The sequence below is a fragment of the Tenrec ecaudatus genome, chromosome 1 (genome assembly GCF_050624435.1).
Source record: "Tenrec ecaudatus isolate mTenEca1 chromosome 1, mTenEca1.hap1, whole genome shotgun sequence".
Lineage (NCBI taxonomy): Eukaryota > Metazoa > Chordata > Mammalia > Afrosoricida > Tenrecidae > Tenrec > Tenrec ecaudatus.
Genome location: NC_134530.1, coordinates 12,686,951 through 12,704,215, shown reverse-complemented (window position 1 = coordinate 12,704,215; position 17,265 = coordinate 12,686,951). Strand labels below are relative to the sequence as shown.

The 17,265-nt window shown below is 62.5% G+C and overlaps 3 protein-coding genes across 3 annotated transcripts; 2 read left to right on the top strand and 1 right to left on the bottom strand.

The window, feature by feature from the left end:
- The first annotated feature begins 1,419 nt into the window (after positions 1 to 1,419).
- On the top strand, positions 1,420 to 3,643 carry CDKN2D (cyclin dependent kinase inhibitor 2D). The gene is made up of 2 exons (XM_075536426.1): positions 1,420 to 1,763; positions 2,726 to 3,643. The coding sequence occupies exons 1-2, from the start codon at positions 1,623 to 1,625 to the stop codon at positions 3,083 to 3,085; spliced, it is 501 nt and encodes a 166-aa protein (XP_075392541.1). The 5' UTR covers positions 1,420 to 1,622; the 3' UTR covers positions 3,086 to 3,643.
- A 319-nt stretch (positions 3,644 to 3,962) lies between these two features.
- Positions 3,963 to 11,252, top strand: KRI1 (KRI1 homolog). Its single transcript, XM_075546942.1, has 19 exons — positions 3,963 to 4,099; positions 4,215 to 4,288; positions 4,785 to 4,890; positions 5,201 to 5,309; positions 5,480 to 5,534; positions 5,611 to 5,660; positions 5,802 to 5,895; positions 5,969 to 6,046; positions 6,308 to 6,444; positions 6,902 to 7,028; positions 7,128 to 7,223; positions 7,309 to 7,479; positions 8,104 to 8,179; positions 8,271 to 8,359; positions 8,460 to 8,586; positions 8,669 to 8,799; positions 9,719 to 9,783; positions 9,885 to 9,983; positions 10,443 to 11,252. Exons 1-19 carry the CDS (start codon positions 4,006 to 4,008, stop codon positions 10,780 to 10,782), a joined length of 2,118 nt encoding a protein of 705 aa, XP_075403057.1. The 5' UTR covers positions 3,963 to 4,005; the 3' UTR covers positions 10,783 to 11,252.
- ATG4D (autophagy related 4D cysteine peptidase) lies at positions 10,930 to 16,893 on the bottom strand. The gene is made up of 10 exons (XM_075546953.1): positions 16,461 to 16,893; positions 15,165 to 15,248; positions 14,910 to 15,083; positions 14,392 to 14,668; positions 14,254 to 14,318; positions 13,203 to 13,333; positions 12,373 to 12,451; positions 12,208 to 12,284; positions 12,005 to 12,124; positions 10,930 to 11,452 (listed from the first exon to the last, which is right to left on the bottom strand). Exons 1-10 carry the CDS (start codon positions 16,690 to 16,692, stop codon positions 11,282 to 11,284), a joined length of 1,410 nt encoding a protein of 469 aa, XP_075403068.1. The 5' UTR covers positions 16,693 to 16,893; the 3' UTR covers positions 10,930 to 11,281.
- Between the last annotated feature and the right edge of the window lie 372 nt (positions 16,894 to 17,265).

Below are 17,265 nucleotides of genomic sequence, written 5' to 3'. Positions count from 1 at the left end.
AACTCTTCCCCAAGACAAGAGACGGAAGGGATAGTCCCTAATTCATTTTAGGAAGCAAGCAATCCGAACACCCAAACCACACAAACAAAAAACTCAGCCGCCCCTGTGAGTTTCTGACTCAGTGACTTTAAAGGCGTAGAAAGCCGCCTCTTTCTCCCCAGGAGTGGCGGGTGGTTTTGAACCGCCGACCTTGCTGTTAGTAGCCCAATCAATGTGTAAATCACTAGGCCAGCAGGACGCCAGCAAAGCCACAGGAACGCTACAGACCACTGTCCCCACGACCACTCTGTTGGTCCTCTGCATGGGTAGCTCCCTTCCCACCTCCTTCCCCTTTCGACTTTTGTTGTGGAGAATGTGCGCAGGCAAACCTACCGGTTTCTGACTCGATAGAAATAAGAGAATTACGAACTAGAGCCCATCCTGTGGCATCCGCTGCACAGCCAGCCCAGATCAGGTTCCGAGGCGGTAAGTCTTTCCAGGGGGCAGACGGCCTGTCCATCCCTCGCAGAGCAGCTGGCGAGCGCACGGGCCCGCCTTTTACCTGACAGCGCCATCAGGGCTCCGGGCTCCTCCCGCCCCGCTGGCTATGGACTGTCATCCTGGGAAACCTCATAGTGGGTCGCTGTTAGAACCGACTGACTGGTTCCGCCCTAGTCCGAAGGCCCTTGGAGGGAGCCTAGTGCGGAGTGGGTGCATCTTTCAGGGGTAACATCCAGGCTCACGGGCTCCCGCGTCCAGAACGGGATTCCTTCTTCCCTCACCCCAGCCGCGTTTTATGTGTCGCGGGCTCCACGCGCCCTCAGAAGTCCGCCCCTCATTGGCGTGCGCTCGCTCCTCGGCGCACAATACGGGTTCATATCTGGTGGGACCGCCCACTAGATGGCCCCAGGCCTACCGCCCTTTCCTCAGTCAGATGCCCGCGTCCCGGGGCCACTTGCCTGCCCCAGACCTTTCTCCCCGGGACCGGTTAAACCGGCTCTCTTTCCCGCTCGCCCGGCGCGTTTGAAAACCGAAAACCCCGCCATTGCCCACGGCCGGCCCCTCGCCGCATTCGGGCCAATCAGGAGCGACACCGCCCCCTCCGGGTTGCGCAACCGCCTCCGCCGCGCAAGTCCATTGGCTGCCTGGGTCTGGAGGGCGGGGCGCCGCGGGGTCGGGCGCCGGGCAGCGGGGCCTCACTCTCGTGTCGCGAGTTCGTAAGAAAACAAAAAAGCGGCGGCGCCGGGGGGGCGTGGCCTCGTGCGCGGAGGCCCCGCCCCCCGGAGGCTGGCTCGGCGGCGACGGCGGCGCGGCCTCAGAACAGACCCCGCCCGTCCAGGAGGAGGAGGGAGGGTGAGTCGGGGGTAGAGCCGTCCCCCAAGGGGCGGGCGCCGGGCCGGGCCCAGCGGGCCGCGGGGGATTGGGTCGGGCTCCCGGCCCCTCGCCGCCGGCCGGCTGACAGGGGGAGGAGCCTCGGGGGGTCGCGCCGGAGTTGGGGCGGGCGAACCGGGCCGGGCAGCTTAGCGCAGGCCGAGCGCACCGCTGCCAGGCCCTGGGGGCTCCTGCCGAGTGGGCGCCGTGGCCTCCCCCGCGCTGATCGGCCGCTCTGGGCTGGGGGGCCTTCGCAGGCTGCCGGTATCGACATGCTGCTGGAGGAGGTGGTTGCCGGCGACCGGCTGAGCGGGGCCGCGGCTCGGGGCGACGTGCAGGAGGTGCGCCGCCTTCTGCACCGCCAGCTGATGCACCCCGACGCCCTGAACCGCTTCGGCAAGACGGCGCTGCAGGTGAGGCCGGGGCCGGCGGGGCAGAGCCCCGGTGCCCAGTCTCGCATCTCCTGGCCCTGGCGGGGACCTAACTAGGAGCCTGACTTCCAGTGTCCTCCTTTCGTGGGTGGGTAGGGTCGGTTGGGGGAAGGGGGGAGATCTCCCCATCTTCAGCAGAACTCTTGGTTCTCAAGGCGTTTCATTTCCCCAGTAGGTCCTTCCGTGGGTGGGGCCTGAGCTTCGGTGGATCACAGTTTCTGGGAGCCAGCTCTGGTTCCTTGGGGCGCCCTGGTTTATCTCTTGAAGGATAAACCAGAACACCCCCATTTTCTGTGGGAGTGGGGAGAATACGGTTACTTGGATATCTGCATCCCTAGGGGATTCTCTGGTTACTTAGGGGGCGGTAATCCCCACTCCTGGAGGGTGGGTTGTAAATTCCCCCAATTAGGGAATGCCCCAATTCAACTGGGGGACCCTTGCTGGGAGGCATCCCATGGTTTGAGGTAATGGCGAGCATCCCCAGTACATAGAGGCAACAATAACTACGGAGAAGGTGCATGACGTTTCTTAGAATCCCGTCTTCGATTCATGGCCCTATCAGGTTCCTAGGGGCCTATTTCTGGAAAAAGTTTCAGATTTCCTGGTATTATCCTATTGCTGGGTGGGGCACGCAGGGTGGCGGGGGTCCCTGGTTCCTTAAAAAGAGACTTCTTCGGTATTGGGTTCCTTGAAAGGTGCCCCAGGGCCTGCTCCCTGCAAGGTTCTCTTTTTAGGGTAGTGCTGAACTTCCTGGGGTCCCATTTCCCAGGAGATCGTGTTCTCCGGGGTCTCAAGGAACTCCCTGGACGCTGTATTCCTTAGGGGTTTTCCTATTCCCTAGAAGAGTCCTTTGGATCAGGATTCCTCCTTGTTCCTCTCTTGGGACCTCCTTCCTCGAGGGCTTGTCCTTGGGGGAGGCCCTCACCCTCCGTTCCCCTGAACAGGTCATGATGTTTGGTAGCCCCGCTGTCGCCCTGGAGCTGCTGAAGCAAGGTGCCTGCCCCAACGTCCAGGACCGGTCAGGCACCACCCCAGCCCACGATGCCGCCCGCACTGGATTCCTGGACACCCTGAAGGTCCTGGTGGAGCATGGCGCCGATGTCAATGCCCCTGATGGCACAGGGGCGTTGCCCATCCATCTGGCTGTGCAGGAGGGCCATGCCCCTGTGGTCAGCTTCCTGGCAGCGGAGTCTGATCTTCATCACCGGGATTCCTGGGGGCGCACGCCCCTGGAGGTGGCGCGGCAATGTGGGGCTCAGAACCTCATGGACATCTTGCAGGGGCGTAGGGTGGCCCCACAGTGACGAGGGTCCTGCCTCGGAGCATCTCTGAAGAGAAGGGAAGAAACCCCTTCTCCCCTCACCCCTATGGCCCAGTGTTTTGGGGGTGGACATCAGTTTGTGGCTTGTTGGTGTTGATTTCTGGGGTGTGTTGTGGGTGTGTTTGGGGGACAGTTCTCATTTGTTTTTCTCACCCCTTTTGGCGTGTTGGACAGAGAGGGGCTCCTGCATGCGACAGCCATCTAAACGGTTCGGTTTCTTCAGAGCCCCCAGTTCCTGGGGCTGCAGCGTTGCCCCAGGGCAGAGCATAAAGTCCCCGACTTCGGACACCTTGGGAGCTCCGCTGGCTGTATCGGGAGACCGGAAGGGGGCGCACTGCTCTGCCGGGGCGCGGGCGGGGGCGGGGGCGGGGGGAGAGTGTATCCAGCACAAAAAGGGTGGCATGAATTCACTTGTATTTTGTTGAAAGCTCGTTTATCCAGCCTCTTGTACAGTTGAGTACATTCTATTTATTAAGCTTGGTGGAGAAATTGTTGTGTGTGATAAGTCAGTGTTTTGATCCATTAAATTAAGACTTGAGCACGACCCCGGCCCGGCGGCGTCAGATTTCTGAGTCCGGGATGGGGAGGTTCGGGGAGCCGCGGGGCAGCAGGGGAGAGGCAATTCCCAGGGCGGCCGGGAGTGCGGGCTGGGTGGGGCTGCGGTTCGCCTCGTCGGAACGGAAGGGAGGCAGGAAACCGCGAGTGGAGAAAGGGCCCCAGATGTCAGCTGGGTGCCCGGAGCTCCTGGGGTGGCGGGGAATGGGCGGTGGCCGCGGCCTTCCCCGCAGGGGCGTGGCCAGGGGCGGGGCCTCCGTCCGGGGAGTGACAGGATCCCGGAAGCTTGGGGGCGGGGTCAGGACGAGCCCGGGGCCGCGCGCGTGCGCAGTGGGCCACCGAGTCGCCATGCCGGCGCCGCGCGGGTCCTCGCCACTGCGGGTGAACGCGGCGTTCGCAGCGAAATACGACCGCTACCGGGAGCGCGAGGAGCTGCAGCGGCGTGAGTGCTGCGCCTGGGCTCGGGGCGCGGGCGCGGGCGTGGGGTGTGTTGCAGGGGGGGTGTTGATCGGGGCCCCCCGGGACTGATCCGCGGGAATCTGGCCTGTGCCCCTCAGTGAAGGATCGCTACGGGAACAGGGACAGCGGCAGCGACTCCAGCTCCGAGTCCGACTCCAGCGACGAGCGCGTGGTGAGCTGCCCCACGCCGGCCCCAGACACCACCGAAACCGGAATGGGCGCCGAAGTGCTAGGGCCGGACCCCCCACCCCGGTACCCGGGGCCCCCCGAGGGCCCTCATTCCAGGAGAGGCAGACGACACTCGCCCCATCTCCATGGGGTATTCCAGTACCCCACTACTTCCCCTCCCCGCGACGGATCCACCTGCCCACTTAACGCCCGCGACCCCTGGCCCTCGCCCCAGGAGTCTCATTTCCCAGTGGCCCCGCTTTTGCGACCTGGGTGCATCAGCCCAGATCTTCCGGGCCTCGCTGAGCCTCTAACCCTCTCAGGAGCCATCTCTACCCACCCGCCCCTTTGCCAGCCCCGCCCCCTCGCCTTCCCTGGAGTGGTTTCACCTGCCCAGGGGACCCTTCCTCACACCCAGCTGGGACCGCCCCTTACCTCGGTGCCTGCCAGGACTCTCTCCAGCGCTCTTAAGTTTGCCTTCTGTTCCCCCCCTCCACTAGGAATTCGACCCCCAGCAGGAAAGAGACTTCTACCGGACGCTTTCCTTGTTGAAGAAGAAGGACCCCCGCATTTATCAGAAGGATGCCACCTTCTACCAGAAAGCAGGTCTTCGTCCGTCCCCTTACTTACTGACTCAAAGGCTCTTTGCAGAGTGGCTGCTCTCTGCTGGGGCACCTGAGCTAAGGTGCATTGGGTGCTGCTCGCTCCCTCTGTGGGGACACTGGCCCAAGTGCTCATTAGCGCTTTTGTGATCACTGTCCCACGAGGTAGAAACAGTTAGGGTCCCTGTTTTCCCCTGGGAATTGTAGGTTTGCTCAACACAAGCCCTGTGGGATCTTCTAGCAGGAAAGCAAGAAGGTTGTGGATGATGGCAGATTCTTTTTTTTTTTTTTTTGCGTGGGGGGTGTTCCCACAGCCTCATCCTCGGACAGTGAAGAGGAGTCAGCAGCTTCTAGCAAACAGAAGAAAGCACAGCCCATGTACCTGAAGGACTATGAAAGGAAGGTGATCTTGGAGAAAGAAGGGTGAGAAGAATGGGTGTGTGGGAGGGACACTCGGGACTTGGGGAAGCCCCCCCCCCACACACACACCAGATTTAGGGAGTCCGTGAGCGCTTGCATGGTTCCCCATCCGCAGAACTAGGACAGGTGGGTTGTGGGGCGTAGCTTCTGATGGCCTGCCTCTCTCTGCACAGCAAATACGTGGATGAGGAGCACTCGGATGGGGAGCCGGCAGACCAGAGACGGCAGGTCTGTGGGTGGAGGCCTGGTGGGGGCGGCAGGGCTCAGGGCCAGGCCTGAGCTCACGGCACTGTCTCCTCCACAGCACACCTGGTCCCGCAGCTACGTGGAGGAACAGGAGGCGCTCAAGGAGAGGTAAGCTGGGCCTGGGGAGAGTGGTCTGTCGGGGATCTGGTGAATCTGAGTCCACACTGAGGGAGGGAGGCAGCTCAACAGCTGGGGGTTGGCCGACAACCCCAACCTGCCCTGCTGAGGCATTTTGTTTTGTGTGGACAGCTTCCGCACATTCGTGGAGGACAGCGAGGAGGAGGAGGGAGAGGATGGCAACTCCGGGTTGTTGCAGAAACGGGCCAAGACCAGGGAGGAGAAGGTGGGTACCAGGCATGGCCTGGGGCTGGCGAGGGCTTGGGCTCGGTTGACTCTCAGCACTGACCTGTCCCCAGGCCCAGGAGGAGGCCGACTACGTGGAGTGGCTGAAGGGACAGAAGGAGATCGGGAACCCCGAGACCCTGCACGAGCTGGTGAGCCCTGCTAGGTAGCCCCGAGACTGAATGACCTGGTCTCCGTCCACTCTCTCACTGCCTGCCATTGCCCGGGACCTCCCTTTGAGGGGGGCAGCTAAGTGCATGTTCTCTGGCACCCAAACCCACTGGGTCTGTCTATCCTCCAAAGGCCAGCTCTGATGTTCCAGTGACCAAATCCCTCGAGGCCCAGGTCCTCTCCCTCCCCACTTCCTGGGGCATCATGATCTCTGTGCCCTGACCCGTATCCTCTGCTCCTAGACCCACCTCAAGGACTATTGGAACAATCCCCAGCTGGACGAAGGGGAGCGCTTCCTGCGGGACTACATCCTCAACAAACGCTACAAGGAGGAGGGCGAGGAGGAGGATGCAGAGGATTCGGAGGAGGAGGAAGAAGGGTGAGCCCCCATGTCTCCTCCACCTCCGCCCCGCCCGGGGCCTGAGGGCCTGATGGGAGAATCACAGGTAGTTTGATAAGTGGGAGTTCATGAACGTGCGTGTTGGGGTTCAAACCCACCCCCAAGTCAGACTCCAGCCCTCCCCGTGTGTCCCAGGGTTGCTGAGTCGCTCTGAGGGAGGGCCATGGAGTAGGGCCCCGAGGGCTCGCTAGGACAGATGCTGGCCCTGCTGCTAGACACCCGGGCCTCGGAGTCTCCACCTGCAAACCGGGGACAACAGTGGGCTTCTCCCTGGCCCCGTGGCCCCGTGCCGTGGTCCAGCCATTGGGCTGCCAGCCACAAAGTCGGTGACTTACCCCCAGGAGCTGCTCTGAGGTAGAAGATCCTGTCTGCTCCTGAAGCAGGTGGTGCCCCCTAGCATGGCTACCCCCCCAGCCCGCCCTACCTCACCCCTCAGGCCCCCTCGCCCTCTGGGGCAGCTGGCCGTGGACGACTCCTCGGACGAGGGCGAGCTGTTTCTGAAGAAGCAGGAGGATTTTGAGCACAAGTACAACTTCCGCTTTGAGGAGCCAGACTCGGCCACGGTGGGCGGCCAGGGCTGTGCTGGGTGCGGGGAGGAGTGGGTGGGCAGCCCCAGGCCCGAGCACCCAAGATCACCGCTTGGGGGGCCTCTACCTGGACAGGTCAGGACCTACCCACGGAGCATCTCGTCCTCCGTGCGCCGCAAGGACGAGCGCCGGAAGGAGAAGCGGGAAGAGACTCGGGAGCGCAAGAGGAGGGTGAGTGTGTCCTGCCGCCAGGGCGGGCCGCAGGGGGCTGGGGAAGCCCTGGGCCGCCCTCTGACCCCTGCCCTGCTGGCTGCAGGAGAAGGCCAAGAAGCAGCAGGAGCTCACGCAGCTGAAGAACCTGAAGAGGAAGGAGATTCTGGCCCAGCTGGAGAAGCTGCGGCAGGTCACGGGCAACGAGACGCTGGGCATGGAGGAGCACGACCTGGAGGGCGACTTTGACCCCGCCCAGCACGACCGGCTCATGCAGGTGCGGGGACACCCCCACCCCGCTCAGCCACACAGCAAGTCCTGGGGAAGGGCCCTGCAGCGGGGCGGTGTACCTGGCAGGGACATCAGAGAAGTGACGTGTCTGTGAAGCGGGTCTCGGTGTCGTATCTGACCGGCCCAGAGGAGGATCCAGGGAGCAGTGCCCAGGACCTGAGCAGCAGCAGGTTGCTGCGTCTCCTTTCAGCTCAGTTTTGGAAGGGCTAACGTTTCTTGGGGTACACAGTGTCACGTCGAGAAAACCCAGGGTGCAGAGGGCAGTGGGAGCCCCCCCCCAAGAGGTGCCTGACCAAGTCTAGGTCGGGGAGGGGCTAAGGGGCATGTGGCCAGGCCAGGTATAAAATTCAGGACTGGGTGCGGTGCACCTGTGCTTGGGCCCTTAGTAAGCGCTTCATAGCTGCTCGGGCCCCCTTGCAGTGGGTAGGGAGGAGGGCGGGGTGGGGAGTTGCCGGGGAGTGTGGTAAGAGGAAGGATGATGGTACTTGGGACTTCCCCTAGATAGCGTGACCTCCCGAGGAGGCGGAGGGCCGCAGAAGGCTCTAGAGTCAAGCGCTGGGACACCGTGTAGGCCCCTCACTGACCCTCTGCCTCCCCCGCCCCCCTGCAGAAATGCTTCGGGGCCCAGTACTACGGCGCCGTGGAGGACGAGAAGCCGCAGTTTGAGGAAGAGGAAGGGCTGGAGGGTGAGGACAGCGGGCCCCCTGGGCAGTGGGGGTGCTGGGCCTACGGGCCCAGGTGTCCCCCTGACTGCCCGGCTGCGCTTTCTGGGGCCAGATGACTGGAACTGGGATACCTGGGAGGGGCCAGGGCAGGACGATGCCTGGGCCCAGCAAGAACTGCACTGTGAGGACCCCGACTTCAACGTAGGTGCCTCAACCAGGGCCAAGGGGAGGGCCCGGACTGGGGGAGGCTCACCCGGCGGCCACACTCCATGGAACTAACCTGACCTGTGCCTCCTGCCAGATGGACGCCGACTTTGACCCCAGCCAGCCCCGTAAGAAGAAGCGCCAGGCCCCCTCGACAGGCCAGAAGAAGCGCAAGTCTCCCTTTGCCGTGGCTGTGGGGCAGGAAAAGCCGGTGTTTGAGCCTGGTGAGGCCGGGGCGGGTGGCAGCAGGCAGGCCGGCCCCCGCGAGCCCGGACACCCCAGCAGTGTGGTTCTCTCCCTGGGCAGGGGACAGGACCTTCGAGGAGTACCTGGACGAGTATTACCGGCTGGACTATGAGGATATCATCGACGACCTGCCCTGTCGCTTCAAGTACCGCACCGTGGTGCCCTGCGACTTTGGACTCAGTACCGAGGAGGTTGGGCCCTGAGCTGGTGTAGGGGGGGGAGGTGGGGCGCCCAGCATACAAAGGGAAGGCAGGACTCTGGTACCCCGAGATGCTGTGACAGGGCCTGCTTCCGCAACACTGGCGCCTGCAAGCTTGCCAGTCATTTGACTTGCCCAGAGGAGCTGTGAGCAGCGAGAGCTTAAGACAAACCCGGGTCCCCTCCGCCGCGTAAAGCATGTCCAAGGGGCTGCAAAGGGCTCGTAGGAAAATGCCATCGTCTCTTCATCCCTTTCTCTCACAGGTTTGGTGAAGCCCCCTCCTGTGCATCAGAATCAGGGGGCTAGGGCTTGGGTTTGGGAGCTAGCTGGGTCCAGGTTCAAATCCAGGTGTGTGGCTCGGTTTTCCCCACCTGTAAGATGGGCAAATCCCCGCCCCCCCCAGGTGTGTTGCTGAGACAAAATGTGTGTGGCTCTGCGGGGCGCCTGCGCCCATGTGCAGCCCCCCTGTGGCTGTAGGCAGTAAAATGAACCTCAGCAACCTTCCTGTGGATTCTTACCTCACGGATGAGGACATTGAGGCCCGGAAGGCTGAGGGCTGTACCTGTTGGGGGTGGCTGTGCAGCCTTGAGAGCCCTCCGGGCCTGACCTGTGGTCAGCACCCCGGCCCCGGGCACGAGACCATGCCCTGCATGGGGGCACATGGTTATCTGAACTGGCTTATGAGACTGGCCACTTCCTGGCCAGGTCTAGGATAAAGGTCTCACCTCAGTTTCCCTCTTTGATGCTCCAGTGCCGCCCCCCTCCCCCCAAAAAAGCGGCTGCCCCAGAAATCAATTTTCCCGAATAGCATGACAGCCTGTCAGCAGGTCTGTCCTGCTTGGTCAGGTGCCTGGGATTGAGGGTGTGGAACCTTCAGTCAGCAGAGTACACACATCCCCCATCCCCCGCAGATCCTGGCAGCTGATGACAAGGAGCTGAACCGCTGGTGCTCCTTGAAGAAGACCTGCATGTACAGGTGTGTGTGTGTGGGGGGGGGGCAGGATGAGGGGCTGGAGGATGCAGGGCCCCTCCCTCCCAGAGCCAGCTGCCAGCCAGACTGGTGTCCCATGTCCCCAGGTCAGAGCAGGAGGAGCTGCAGGACAGGAGGGCTTACACCCAGAAGGCCCAGAACACGTGGAAAAAGCAGCAGGTCTTCAAGTCACTCTGCTCGGAGGAGTGAGTGTGTGTGTGTGTTGGGGGAGCGGGGGGTGCCCCACATGGAAGTGGACTGAGGAGCACTCCCAGGGCCTCCTTCTGAGACCTGGGCTCCAATCCTGGCCAGACCACAGCTGTGTGACTTTGGGCAAGTCACTTGTCTTCTCTGTGCCTGATATCTGAAAAGCGGGGATCAACATGGCCCCTCTCTTACTTGGTTTTTGGAGGAATGATGAGGCAGTGTGGTCAGACCAACTAAACCGCAGGCCAAGCCCTCCTGACGGTCCATTCCCTGGCTGTAGAGGAGCCAGTACTGGGTTCCTTCCTTGCCCTGGCCCAGCAGAATCCCAGCCTCACTGCTGGCGTGGCCTCGGGCCTGGGTTGAGTGCCAGGAAGGCTCCTCCAGTGCGGTGCTGCCCCCTCCAAACCTGTCCCCCAGGTGTGTGCCCTGGGAAAGCCTGACTCCTCTCTCTCCCTCAGGATGGAGACGCCTGCAGAATCCACACGGACACCACAGCAAGACGAAGTCAGCACACAGGGGCAGCTGCCGGTGCCTGATGGGGCCCGTGGGAAACGGCCCCGACCTGAGAGCCCCCCAGCACAGGAAGAGGTGGCCCTGGCGGCTCCCCCTGAGAAGCCAGTCCCCCAGAGGCGGAGGCGGGGCAAGAAGGCTCGTCTGCTGGGCCCTTCAGTGACACTTGGAGGGCAAGAGTTCAGCCGCCAGAGGTTGCAGGCCTTTGGCCTCAACCCCAAACGGCTGCACTTCCGCCAGCTGAGCCGGCAGCGCAAGAAGCAGCAAGGGCCTAAGAGCCACCCTTGAGCCTGGCAAGGGCAGACCAGGGCCTACACTACCATCCCTCCTGCCCATAGGCTCCTGCAGATGTGGAAACATACTGACTTAACAAGTGTCCCCACCTGGAGACATAACCTGCGGCCCATCAAAACAGTCTGGCCACAACCCACCATGTTCAAGTCAAATAGCTTTATTAACCCCAATGGTCACAGTGCCCCCTAAGCCCCCAGCTCTTGGCAGGATGGTGCTTCAGGCCACGAGGGGTGCAGACGGTCCAGTGCAAACTATAGTACCTTGAGTCAGGCCCTGAGTGGGTGTCTGGGAGCCTCCCTGCTCCCCTGAGGCGGGCTGGCACAGGTGGGGGTGGGTGGGCCTGTGGGCTCAGTCCCCTTGGCTGAACAGCCCCAGCCAAACCATTTCCTGGAATAGTCTCATCCCACCCCCTCCAACCAAAGTTCAAGCCCCCACACCCAGTGCGAAATAAATAAAAAAATAAAGTGTCGGTCTTCTCCCCCTTTCCCTCCCCTTATAAAAACACAAAGTCCTCGGAGCTGGGCCGTTTGGCCTTGAGGCGCCCTGAGCGAGGGAGCCGCGGAGGTGGGTGGGGGCAGAGGTCGTCCAGGCTGTGGTCCTGAGCGTGGCCCTCGGCTAGGGTGAACATGGGGTATCTCTCTGTAGCCGAGGAGGAGCTGAGGACCTGGGGGAGGGAGAAGGTGATGCGTCAGCCTCAATTGATGGCTGTCTGCGCCCAGCAGCTGCTCCTCTTCCTCTGGGCTCCCACGAGCATGTGATCCCAGCCAGCCCAAGACGGCTCCCCTGGGATTCTTGCCCTCACTGCCAGAGTAGATGCTGGCTTGTAGGGCCCACAAGGGCAGGGTGGAACTGCCAAACTAACTGGAGTAGCAAGTCCCAACTTTCTCTGCAGAGCAGCTGGTGGTTTCAAACTGCTGACCTTGTGCATTGCAGCCCAACATGTAAAGCCGCGGGCTGGGCTGGGCTCCCTTTAGATTGAGCTAGAGGGATAGCTCCTGGGGAGCAGATGTTTCTGCATAGACATTGAGGGGGTCCAGGGCATGAGCCCCTAGATGCAAGACAGCAGTGCCCCAGCCCTGCCATTGCTGGCCCCTTCGTGCTCCACAGCTGAGCAGAGTTGGCGTGCAGGGAGAACAGCCTGCTGTTCACAGGCTGCCCCTGGGCTTCGGAGGTGGGTGCTGGGTCACTACCCCCCATCCTCCCCCTGCTTGCTCACCCTGGTCAGCTCTGAGCAGAGCCTCTCAAACTCCTTCCTGTCTCCAGCATAAAACCCCACGGTACAGCTTGGGTCCATCTTGGCGAAGGCCATCTTGCGAGGTGAGGTGCAGTGGAAGGACTGGGAAGGAGACAAGGGAGTCTCAGGACACCCTGGTCTTCCAGGCCCTCTGTGCCCACCCCCGTGCCCAGGACCCGACTCACCTCCAGGGGGAAGTCGGCATGCCTGACGTCCACACTGGGCTGGCAGTAGTGAGGGTCCAGGTAAAGTAGGAAGTCATCTGCAGGGAGAAGGTGGCGTGGTGGCAGGTAGGGAGAGGGGTGATAGGGCAGGAGCAAGTGGGGAAGATAGGGTGTGGCCCGGCCTACCCTGGTAGCCGATGAAATACAGGGAGTGTCTTGGTTTGCCCCCCATGATTCCCAGGCACAGCTCCGACCGCAGTAATTCCTGCAGAGAGCGGAGGGGATGGGCATCCTCAGGCCAGTGTCAACCAACACAGCACCCAGGCCATCCCAGCAGGAGCCAAAGAGGAAGAGTGGGGCGGAGGCAGCCAACACTATGGAGAACCAGCCACGGGTCATTTAGAAGGGGGGTGGGGGGGATGTTCATGGAAGGCCACAGTGAGGAGGTGCCCTTGGAGAAAAGGTCTGGAGGATAGGGGGCCCCAGGCATCTGGTGAAGGCGTGCTCTGAGCACCAGACAGTGTCAAGGCCCTGAGGCGCCTGAGACCATCAGGGCTGGTGCAGAATGAGTGTGGGGACCCCTGGGAACAGGGCGGGGGTGGGCAGGAATTAGTGAACTACAGGGAGATGTCTGGGTTTTTTTTGGAATGCAAACACTCCAGGGTCCTACCAGCCCCAGGACCTCACCCTGACTGTCCCCTCCTGCCCTTGAGGGCCCACAGGGGGAGGCCCACAGGGGGAGGTTCAGGCTGCTAGTTGGGTTGCAGCTGTCATTCCCCATTATGACGCCTGTCCTCAGTGAGAGGGGATTTTGTGCAAGGGGATTTCTGCCTGGGTCAGTTCCTGGCTCCCTCAGAACTCAGGAAGGGTGTGGGAGGTGGGGGAAGGGAGGCAGCAGCTCTACTGGAGTCACAGGTGCTGGGCTAAAGGATGAACCCCAGGGCCCTCACTGGAGTTGGAAATGCCCAGAAGGCTTGGGGGGAGGGGCCGGGGGGAGGGAAGCTAGCAGCACCCACCTTCACGCAGGGCACATACACGGGGTTGAGAGTCTCGCCACCCAGCCGCACGGGCACCAGGATGACCACAGACTTCCACTCAGTTGTGGGGTCGGGCCCGGCGACCAGGCGTGCCACGTCCCCCTTGTACACTGCAAGGATGGAGAGCAGGGCATGTTCGTTGAGCCCTGGGGCCCGCCCTCTCCCACACAGGCGACATGGCTGCTCTCAGTACGAAAGGCCTCAGTCCCGAGGAGACCCTGCAGCCCCAGGCAGCTGCCCAAAACGGAGGCCAAGAGCAAAAGCCAGGAAGAGACCGAGGCCTTTGCCCACGATCCCGGAGACTCAGCACCTTGGTTTGCCGATGTGGAAGTGGGCAGACGGAGTCGCCTACCCCAAAGAAACACTCTTGTGTGTGTGTGTGTGTGACCCCAACCACTCAAGCCCTACTCCCCACACCCACAAAGCCACTGCCGATGAGTCCACTCCGACTGCTAGGGACCCGTTGGGCCAGGACAACTGCCCCACTGGGTCTCCAAGGCTGTTTTCCTGGGAGCAGACCACCGCATCCTTCTCCCCAGAGGGGCTAACTGCTGCGCACTTAACCACTGGGCCACCAGGCCTCCCGGGGGTGGGGTGAACCCAAACCTTCTGCCGTCTGGTCAATTCCGACGTGCAGAGACCCCTATAATCTTTAGGGGGGCAGGTGGCCTCACCGTTCCCCCTCCAAGTGGCTGCTAGGTTTAAACTGCTGCCTTTGCAGTTGGCAGCCCAGTGCTTAACCCACTGTGCCACTCGGAGTTAACAGCCACCCCCTACACGTTCCTGATGGACAACGAACCAGGGGGAAGCGCATGTTGGAACGCTGGTAGAGAATGTCGTGGGCCCTGGAGAACAAAGTCCTTCTGCCGCCTGTCACTCAAGGAGAAGCCCCCCAAGTTTCCGCTCCTGGTTCCGCCCCTCAGCACCCACGAATCCTTTCTGTGCGATCTGCCCCAGAACACGTGTCAGCCTGTGAGGCAGTGACTGGGTCAGCGGGAGTGCCCCAGGACCCTGGTCCCCAGCCTCTTACCTGTGCAGTCCTGAGACACGTACACCGCCAGGTGGGGGGCCTCTAGACAGCTCTCCACGGCTTTCCTGGGGAAAGAAGGGGAGGCCTGAGTGCCTGGGGCTCCGCCGCCACTCCCGGGCACCCAGCAGCGGCCCTCACCTGAGGATGTGGGCGACCAGCGACGGCCCATACCAGTCACCCGCCTTCTTGCCTGAACTCTGCCCCAGCTCCACCAGCCGGTGCAGACCAAAGGGCGCTCGCGGGTGGTCGGCAAACCAGGACACAATTTGACGGTGCCGGTGCTCCTGCTCCAGTTCTAGGGTGCCCTGGGCCCGGCGTGGGGCTGCCCAGCGGGCAGGGCCCTGGTGCCGGCAGGGAGAGGCCGAATCTGACAGCTCCAGAGGCTCCAGACCCAGGCCCTTAGCCCAGGTCCAGTCTAGTGGAAGTAATGAAATCATCGAACAAGGCTGGTGAGGTGTGGGGCACAGTTCCCCTCTACTCCCACCGCCTCACCTACCATTCTAACTCCCCTGGTTCCCCACGCTGAGTGACAATTCCCATATCCCTGATAAGGGACCTGATAAACCCCCCTCGCTCTCGCCACCCTGTAGGCTGAGCACAGTCCTAGCAGGACACATGTGTCCTTGGCGCCCCCTCTGGCCCCTGGCATCACTCACCTCGGGGCAGGAAATGCAGCAGCAGGCCCTGGGCCAACAGCATCTGCCCACTGCGCAGCATGCAGCCCCAGCCGCAGTCCGAGGTCAGGCAGCCCCCAGCGAGTGGCGGGAAGTCCCGGCGGTAAGTGAGCCACAGGCGGGACACAAAGTCCCTCTGGAAACGCTGGATGTCCCCTAGGAGAGGTTCCCTGTCAGCCACAGCCCCGGATAACCCTGTCGGCCTTCCCCCACAACAACCTGGGTCCACCAGCTCACCCTCGCCCTCGAAGCAATAGCGGCGGCCACAGAGGTAGATGCTGGAGAGCTTGCTGAAGCTTGTCCGGCTTTTGAAGGCCCAGCCTGTGGAGCCATGAGACGTTAGTGCCCAGTGAGGTCGTGTGCGTTTGCCCGACAGACATGTCAGTTATGATAGCCAGTGTGGCCATCTGGGATCTGGGGCCATCCTCATTCCCACTCCTAGCTCCCATCACCACGGTGGCTCTGGGCAAAGGCCTAGCCCTGGTCACAGCCATATACTTAAACCAGACTCCCTACCTTGGGGTTAGATTCCAACTCCTAGCTATTCTGCAGGACCGAGCAGAACTGCCCCTGTGGCTTTCCAAGACTGCAACTGTTTAGGAGAGTAGACCACATCATCTTTCTCCTACGGGGCAGCTGGGAGATTCGAACTGCTGACCTTGTGGTGAGCAGCCCAATGCATAAACCACTAGGCTAGTGGTTCTCAACCTTCCCCGTGCTGTGACCCTTTCATACAGTTCCTCATGTGGCAGTGACGCCCCCCCAACCATAAAATTATTTTCGTTGCGACTTTATCACTGTCACTTTGCTACTGTTATGAATCCGGCAGTCCCTCCCAAAGGGGTCGTGACCCACCCCTTGAGAATCAGGCCTTCTAACAGCTACAAAGCAACCCTACAGGGAAGGGAGGAGCTGCCCTTGTGGGTTTTCCAGCCCAGTGGTTCTCAACCTGTAGGTCTCGACCCCTTTGGGGGTCCCCTGATTCATGACAGTAGCAAAATGACAGCGATGAAGTCGCAACAAAAATAACTTTATGGTTGGAGGAGGGTGGTTACGACCACATGAAGAATGGTATGAAAGAGTCGCGGCACGAGGAAGGTTGAGAACCACTACTATAGCAGAATCGACAGCCTCATCTTTCTTCCACGGAGCAGCTGGTGATTTCGAACTGCCGACCTCCCGTGTGGCGAGCCAATGTGTAGCCACTCCATCCACGGGGCTCCTAACAGGCTCAGAAGTGCCCGTTAGGAACGGTGGCTGCATTCAAAGGCTGTGCTTTTATTGCATTCATTTCACAGAGGGCAGGGAAGCAAAGGCGCTTGACTAAGGTCACCAGGGGAGGGGAGTTGGAGGTGACCTGCTCCCAAGACAGGTCCGCCCGCGGCTGGGTAGGGCGGGGTGCCCACAGGTGACTCGTGGAAGGGAAACTGGAGTGGTAACAGGCTGCTTCTCCGGAGCCCACCTCCTCCTCCTCCTCCAGGGCGCCCTGGGCTCCCGCGTCCCTCCGGGTCTCGCGCCTCCCCGCCTCCTCACCGTACTTGACGTTGTTCCAGGCCGTCAGGAACTTCGCCTTGAACTTGTCCACCTCATCTGGCTCCCACGGGGCTGTCCTGAGCGGCCCGAGCGCGGGGGCGCTGGCCCCCGAGGGCCCCAGGCCGTTAGCGTCCGCGGGTGCGGGGCCCCGCGGCCTGCGGCCCTCGGGGCGGCGCGCGTCCTCCGGGCTCCCGCTCCGGTACTGCGCGGCGGCCGGCGACACGGAGTTCATGGGCGCGCCGGGAGGACGCACCGAGGCCCGCGGGGGGCGCTGCGGCCGTCACGCTCGCCCTGCGCGCCGCGCCCCGGGGCTCCCCGCCGGCGCCAGGGCCGCGGCATTCGCTAGTCGGCCCGCGTCCCCGCCGCCCGCCGCCCGGCTCTGAACCGGGGCGCTGCCGCCGCCGCCGCCGCCATTGGAGCGGTCCAGGCACCCGGATGGCGTGGGCGTGGTCATGCCGATGCCACGCCCTTGACACGCCCCCTCGCAAGCCCCACCCCCGGATCGGGGCTGGTCCGCTGGGGCCCAAACTAGGGCTCATTCCTGCTGAGCGCTCCTCCCCCGCCGTGTCCCCGGCACCGCCTTATCGCTCCCCCCAGGCGCGCGGGAGCCCCTGCAGACCCTTATCTGCCACCACCAGCGCCCCGAAGCCCCGCCCAGGACCCCACCTCTAGGACCGCCCCCTCCGGATCGCTGAGACGGCCCGCCCAGCGGGGCCGGGCTGCGTTTGCACCTGCCTGCGTCGACCGGTGCAATACTGCGCGTCTCCAGCAGGGGCGCGCGAGGCCGGCCCGGGGCGCCCCTCGT

What these genes read in the sequence shown, in the direction of transcription:
- KRI1 (XM_075546942.1), top strand. Translation starts at nt 4,006, where the DNA reads ATGCCGGCGCCGCGCGGGTCCTCGCCACTGCGGGTGAACGCGGCGTTC. An exon ending in CGGCAGACCAGAGACGGCAG is followed by an intron (nt 5,535 to 5,610) that starts GTCTGTGGGTGG and finishes TCTCCTCCACAG; the next exon opens with CACACCTGGTCCCGCAGCTA. An exon ending in AAGTCACTCTGCTCGGAGGA is followed by an intron (nt 9,984 to 10,442) that starts GTGAGTGTGTGT and finishes TCTCTCCCTCAG; the next exon opens with GATGGAGACGCCTGCAGAAT.
- ATG4D (XM_075546953.1), bottom strand. Translation starts at nt 16,692, where the DNA reads ATGAACTCCGTGTCGCCGGCCGCCGCGCAGTACCGGAGCGGGAGCCCG. An exon ending in CGTGTCTCAGGACTGCACAG is followed by an intron (nt 13,334 to 14,253) that starts GTAAGAGGCTGG and finishes CCATCCTTGCAG; the next exon opens with TGTACAAGGGGGACGTGGCA. An exon ending in GTATTTCATCGGCTACCAGG is followed by an intron (nt 12,285 to 12,372) that starts GTAGGCCGGGCC and finishes TTCTCCCTGCAG; the next exon opens with ATGACTTCCTACTTTACCTG.
- CDKN2D (XM_075536426.1), top strand. Translation starts at nt 1,623, where the DNA reads ATGCTGCTGGAGGAGGTGGTTGCCGGCGACCGGCTGAGCGGGGCCGCG. An exon ending in TCGGCAAGACGGCGCTGCAG is followed by an intron (nt 1,764 to 2,725) that starts GTGAGGCCGGGG and finishes TCCCCTGAACAG; the next exon opens with GTCATGATGTTTGGTAGCCC.